Source organism: Triticum dicoccoides, chromosome 1A, assembly GCF_002162155.2.
Source record: "Triticum dicoccoides isolate Atlit2015 ecotype Zavitan chromosome 1A, WEW_v2.0, whole genome shotgun sequence".
NCBI classification, from domain to species: Eukaryota; Viridiplantae; Streptophyta; class Magnoliopsida; order Poales; family Poaceae; genus Triticum; species Triticum dicoccoides.
In genome coordinates this window covers 194046535-194053062 of record NC_041380.1, presented here as the reverse complement: position 1 = coordinate 194053062, position 6528 = coordinate 194046535, and the positions used below count along the sequence as shown (strand labels likewise).

Genomic DNA, 6528 nt, shown 5'->3' with positions numbered 1-6528 from the left:
GCGCCGCCATCAATGAGGGTTTTGGTGACGGCCACCTGGCAGATGGTGGGGGTGCACGGCATGGGGAGCGCACCTGAGCAGGCCGAGTTGGAGGGGTGGTCCTCCGAGCTGAAGGTCAGGCCAGTCTCGGGCGCTGCTCGGTCCAGGGGAGCCCCCTGCCGCGTGGAAGCAGCGCTAACCCGGCGGATGAAAGGCTTGACATGGTGACGTGTAGGCGGCGCCTACGAGCCGCCCAAGAGGGCCGCGATGACCGGGGGTGTTGGTGCAGCACGATGGGCGGGGAAGAGGTTGCGGGGCTCCATGGGCGCGCGGAGCACGCGGGACGAAGAACCAGCTGGGGTGAGCGAGGGAGTTGCGGCGCGGCCGTCTTGCCGCACGGACAGATGCTGGGACGATGCTTGCTGCTCGTCCCCCGCCGGGCCGGTGGCGGCGTTGATGGCGGGTGACGGGGAACGGCGAGGACGCCCGCCGACAGGGGCCGTCTGGGCGACGCGGGAAGCGAGTGCGGCCCTGCGCTCGGCGCGGGCCCGACGAGCGTCAGACATGGGCGTGATGGTCGGAGGAGAACGGGGCGGTGGAAGACGAATCCCGGCGCACCCCTACCTGGCACGCCAAATGTCGGATTTCGGGTTCCAACAGACCCTTGAGGTTCGAACACTGGGGTGCGCGCGGAGATTTCGCCTCCTACCTACCTGCACCCCTCCGCCTTGCAAGGATCTAAACTATGGCAAGAACAACACAAGAGACACAGGGTTTATACTGGTTCGGGCCACCGTTGTGGTGTAATACCCTACTCTAGTGTGTGGTGTGGTGGATTGCCTCTTGGGCTGACGATGATGAACAGTATAAGAAAGAACAGCCTCGCGAGGGTCTGTTCTTGGCTGGGGTGGTGAACTGCTGGGAGGAGCTCAGTCACCTTTCTCTCTCTTTCTTTCTCTAGCGGGTGGCTGGTCCTATTTATAGAAGCCCTGGTCCTCTTCCCAAATATCGAGCGGGAAGGGAGCCAACAATGGCGGGCTAATTTGAAGGGGGACAACTAGTACTAGCTACCCTTACAAAAGTAGTCTTTGCCTGCGCAAAGCTCTGGTGATGACGTCGTCTTGGGCTCCACGGTGACCTCCGTCTCGTAGTCCTCCTAGTCTTGGTCTCGTTGCACCGAAATGGCAACCTTTGTCTGATACCTCGGTACTCCGCGGCTGCGCTTGCCCCCTTTGCACCAAAGAGGAAAGAAGGACACTGCGCGGGCTGGCACCCTCCTGGCGCCCTCGGTCGTCATGGCTTGCGTCACGGACACCTCGTGAGGTACCCCGCCTTGATCTCTCCGCCTCCTCGTGAGCCAGCCTGACAAGGCCGTGCCTGAGGAAGCTCCGCGTCGTCCGCCCCGCGAGGATTGGCCCCTCGCGAGGGTCTTGGGTTTGTGTTGGTGAAGATGGACCGCGCTGGGCCCCCCTTTGAGCCACGCCGCAGGCCACAGGCAGGCAAGTCTGGGAACCCCGTTCTCAGAACGCCGACACAATTTACGCACGATCAGTCAGCTCAGCCTTTGATCAAGTCTGGTGCGTGGAATTAACACCTTTGGATCAGCCGTCGTGCAAGGGTCGTGCGTAAAGTAGTTTCGAGAGGGAATGAAAATTTAAGTGAGAAGGAGGAATTGAGATGGCTAATTCTCACCGTTTTCTTCCCATGGGGTACCTTATTAATTCGTGGAGCTCTATTCCAATTTAATTCTTAACTTATACCAAAAAAGAATGGAAGTAAAAATCTAAGTACCTCTCATGTCTAATCACTATCCAATCTCCCACGGGCAACTCCTATTCCCCTGGCCCAATGGTTACCAAGAAGTGGAAGCTGCGAATTGCTAGCCAACTTGTTCTAAACTCAAGGATTTACCCTGTTCGGACCAGCTCCAAACCGGGAGTTGAAGGAGTTGGGAGTTGGAGGACTACCTGACAGGCATTAAGTAAAAGTTTGCTCCTTTGGCTGGACCTCGGCCATTCTATAGGCCCTTTTAACATTTTCTTCTCTAGGGTGCGGCCGCCGGCATTTCAGGTCTACATGACAACTTCTTGATCGCTGCTTCTATAAGCTCCTAGATTTAAACAAGTTTGCTCTGGCGAGATGAAGGCCCAGAGATCGCAACGAGTTCTGTTCACGCCGTCCCGCCAATTAATGCAAGAGGAAGAAGACTTCGGCATCCCAAGGATTTGAACGAGCAAAGAATGAGCTCATGTGCAAAGATTAGTTCATCTCAAATTCTGAATGCAGGAACAAATGCATACCTGGGAATACTGTCTGGCTTGTCAGAAGAATAAAATGCACATATAATTTTACTCCGCTAACAAAACGGATTGCACATCTACATCATAAGAAGTAGCAAACCTAATTCTCTATGAACAACCAGCGATGACACAGTAGATTGGACAACCTATCTACAAACCTCGCTTAGAGGCTTTTACAAGATTTCATTGGGGGGTGCTAGCAACTCGAGGAAAAAGCCCAATGAAACCTGTTCGAAGATGACATCTTCCTGAAAACTCATTCTTCCAACTCCTTGAGAAAATCTAGATTGTCAACAAATACCTACAATTGAAATAAGTGTAACAGTGAGCATAAACTGCAGGTTTACTTGTGAAATAAAGAGCAATAGCACAACGAAAAACACATTTCTAGTATACACATTTTTTGGGAGATCTGTCCTACTTTGGTTTGGACATCAATGCAAAAAAAGAACCTTTGTTTAATGTAGTTCTTAAACTGTTGGCTAATGGTCAGTAACAGGAGCTGTGGCATACAGAAAAAGACCAGGAACAGACAATCTTTCAAAATAAATACAACTCCCACACACATGAAGGGGAGAAAATGAGAGAATGGTGAAACCAAATCAAGATAAACACATACTGATTTCCAGCCATCTGGATCTGTGCAGGCAGTTATCTTGGTACTAATGCCAGGTAATGGACCAGGTTCACGAGTTATTTGTCCCCCGTTTTGTCTAACGACTTCCGCGGTCTTGTAGACATCATCAGTACCAATAGCAATCTGGAAGGACACAAATATCAACCATCAGAAGTGTAACGCAAGAGGCATGAGCAAACAATGGAACATCACTTGTAATATGACCATTGTATACCTGTGCATAAGCATTTCCTTTATCATATTCCTTGACACCATAATTGTATGTCAACTCCAGTACAGCATGTTTGTCTTCAGGGCCATATCCCATCATAGCAATGGTATACTAAAGAAAGAGTACAATTCGAATTTTAAAGATTCTCTGAAGTTTACATGGAAGGGATGATGAATATGCACATTTCGATGCAAAATTATTAAGAGGAGAAATATCAAAAGAAGGTGCTTGCACAAATAGATGTGGTAACTGGAACCAATGAGAAGTGGCAGTGCCAGGGTTACAACCCTAAGAGTTCAAATATATGATTTGTAAATTTTACATTGCTTTCTGACATTTGCATGAATTTTCATGTGTATCAACCATGGGGTCACTGACCACACAGCTTGAACGTGGCACTACACTGAATGAAAATGCCATGGTCAAAACAAGCAGCACACATTATCGTAAGTCCGTAATCATTGTCTATACAATTGTAGGTATTTTGTAGTTTGAACCTCGGTCATAGAAGGACAAGTTTCATGTGAATACAACCTAGCAGTTATAGCATTTTTGATGTCGAAGTTTACATGCAGAATCATTGTGGTTGCTGCCTGTTATAGCATAATGTCGAAGTTTACATGTTGAATCATTGTGGTTGCAGCCTGTTGGACTTGGCATAGTAAATCATTTTAAAGTTATCAAGGCAAATATTTAACCTAGAAGGAAGGAAATCTGAGATTCTCCCTAATGACTGGTATCAGGGAACACAGAAGGAAGTCAACAGGGAGTTATGCCTTCCATAGCTTCTAATGCGTGCGTGCCTAGGCGAGCATGGAGTTATGCCTAGTAACCTTTACTACAACCATAAAAGGCTTGTCTACACCAGAAGAAAAAGGCCTACAACAAACTTGCCTATAGCCTACAACAAACTTGCCACAGGTGAAACCTTTTACCATCTCAAAGTTAAATCAATAATGCTGAACCAAGAAGAATTGCTCGAATAAACTTTTGAAGTATTCTAAATTATATGACCAAAGTAAAAGACACTTATGTCCGCAAGCATCATATGAAAACTTAGCTAACCGATGTTATAAAGTGGATCACGGTACTGGTTTCAGGAGAGTACGAACCTTGTATTGAGGATTGTCTTTCCTGCGAAGAAGTTCCATACCAAATGCCTAAATAATGTCACAAATTAGTAACTCACCGGAACAAACAGAACAGAAATGAGAAACTTCTATAGAAATCCCAGTTCAAGCCAAAAAGGTTACCTTCTCATAGAAACTTATAGCACGGTCAAGATCTCCCACTCGAAGCATTACTTGGCACAAAGGCTCAGGTGTGGGACCTCTTTCTATAAGCTCGAATTTGTAACCATCAGGATCTTCAATGAAGGCAATGACTGACTTTCCACCTTTTACCGGACCTGGTTCCCTTGTTACTGTTCCTCCCTTTGCTTTAATAAGTTCCACTGTTTTTTCGACCTGCAATATTCTAGCAATGAAATTTAATATTCCGGCCAGCTCTTATGGATGTATGCATATGGAAAAATAAATCATACAACATATTGCTAATGGATAAGATGTTGAAATTTTAACACATAATAATCCAGAGAAGGTGCATATAGTTTTCCAGTAACAGTTAAAACAATGACTAGCCTGATACAGGAAACATTTGAGTACCATGGCTGAAGATAATGATAAGCAGTAATACTCCCTCCGTCCAAAAGAAAGTCTCATGATTTAGTATAACTTTAGTGCAAAGTTGTACTGAGTCAGCAACACTTATTTTGGGACGGAGGGAGTAAATCCCTAATACAAACAAATCAAAAGTTGATGGTAAAAGAAAAAAAATCATTTCTGCTTAGCAGCCTTTCCCTACATTTCTGTAAGAGGCTGTTTCAAGTCCTGGAAACAGCCTCTTACAGAAATGTAGGGAAAGGCTGCGTACTATAGACCCAAAGTGGTCGGACCCTTCCCTGGACCCTGCGCAAGCGGGAGCTACATGCACCAGGTTGCCCTTTATCATTTATTAGTTCTTACTGAAGACTCTTAACATAATTTCCATGGAAGAAACCGAAGGTATTCACAATCATCCTAGCTTGAGTCAAGATAAATCCTGCCTAAACATGCATCCCAGATGTTCGGAGGTTATACTGCACAACTTCAAGCCCCATTCACCTCCCCAAACGAAAGGTTCCTTGGGGCTCATGAGCACTCCAGTCCAATCTATGTTAGTAATGGACATGAAAATATGGGGAAACCAAACACATCTCATGAAATAACAGCCCCAATTTTTGTTTAGAAAATGGCTGGATGGCTAAGTCTGTAGTTAAGCGTTAACACCTCAGAAAAGAATGGTGCATGGCTAGATATTCCTTAGGCTCATGGGACATAACTGTCAATGAAAAGGAAACACAAATACAACTAGGATTTGGTGCTTGAACTTGTGGGTGTTTTGAACCTGAGCTCATTCATGTAGAAGAAAGTTATAGATGAGCTACTTATACTTGACACGCGATTAGTGCTGCTTAACTACAGAAAGCAGAAGTAAAAATATTAGGCCGACTGACATAGTACTGAACCTCAACAACTAAAAAAAATCTATGGAGATAGAATCTTACATCCTCAACAGCAATTCCAAAATGACCAAAACCAGACCCAATATCGTAACTTTCGACACCATAGTCTGCCAGTAAATGAATTCGCGAGTTAATTCAATAGAAAAAAGTAGAGTCTCTGGAAGACAAAGAGGTGACATGGGTGTTTTGACATTTGAAGCTTACTGTAAGTGAGCTCCACAACAAAATGCGAGTCCTCTGGTCCGTACCCAAGAAAGGCGTTGGTGTACCTCTCCTCCGGGATGTCCCTTCTCCGCAGCAGCTTCATCCCTAAGCACTCCGTATAAAACCTAGAGGACAGCAACCCCATCCGAAATTGACGAAACCGCAGAGGTCAAGGCAAATTCATCGCGAACGAGGGATGGGGTCGGCTTACTTACTTGATAGTCTTGTCAAGATCGCCGACGCGGTAGACGACGTGGAGCAGGCGCCTCCGGTCCTTCTTGACCCACTCCACGGCCTCCTCAGGGCTGATCACCGTGGCCGCTCGAGCTGCGGGCCCGCTCGCCTCCGCGCCGGCGCTCACTCCCCTCGTTGACAGTCTCGCGGGCACCCTCAACCCTACTCTTCCGCCGAAGAGCGCCTGACGCGGCGCGACTGGGACGGTAAACAAAAATGAAACCACGAGACACCACGTTACGACAAGGCCACATGACCGATGACCAGAGAAGAAAACGAGACGGGCGGGGAGAGGAGCCGTGTACCGGCGGGGATGCGGAAGCGGGAGGGGAATACGGCGGCGGTGGTGGCGATTGGGAGGGGGGAGAGGAGGCGAGCCATCGACCCAAACGGACGGGGA

The 6528-nt window shown here is 47.4% G+C and overlaps 1 protein-coding gene across 1 annotated transcript; it reads right to left on the bottom strand.

Moving 5' to 3' along the window:
* Positions 1–2242: 2242 nt before the first annotated feature.
* Positions 2243–6522, bottom strand: LOC119266425 (probable lactoylglutathione lyase, chloroplastic). Its single transcript, XM_037547779.1, has 9 exons — positions 6434–6522; positions 6110–6326; positions 5895–6019; positions 5733–5797; positions 4381–4593; positions 4240–4287; positions 3131–3238; positions 2899–3039; positions 2243–2580 (listed from the first exon to the last, which is right to left on the bottom strand). The coding sequence occupies exons 1-9, from the start codon at positions 6507–6509 to the stop codon at positions 2536–2538; spliced, it is 1038 nt and encodes a 345-aa protein (XP_037403676.1). The 5' UTR covers positions 6510–6522; the 3' UTR covers positions 2243–2535.
* Positions 6523–6528: the final 6 nt, after the last annotated feature.

What these genes read in the sequence shown, in the direction of transcription:
- LOC119266425 (XM_037547779.1), bottom strand. Translation starts at nt 6,509, where the DNA reads ATGGCTCGCCTCCTCTCCCCCCTCCCAATCGCCACCACCGCCGCCGTA. An exon ending in CCGCTTCCGCATCCCCGCCG is followed by an intron (nt 6,327 to 6,433) that starts GTACACGGCTCC and finishes TTACCGTCCCAG; the next exon opens with TCGCGCCGCGTCAGGCGCTC. An exon ending in AAGACAATCCTCAATACAAG is followed by an intron (nt 3,239 to 4,239) that starts GTTCGTACTCTC and finishes CTCTTTCTTTAG; the next exon opens with TATACCATTGCTATGATGGG.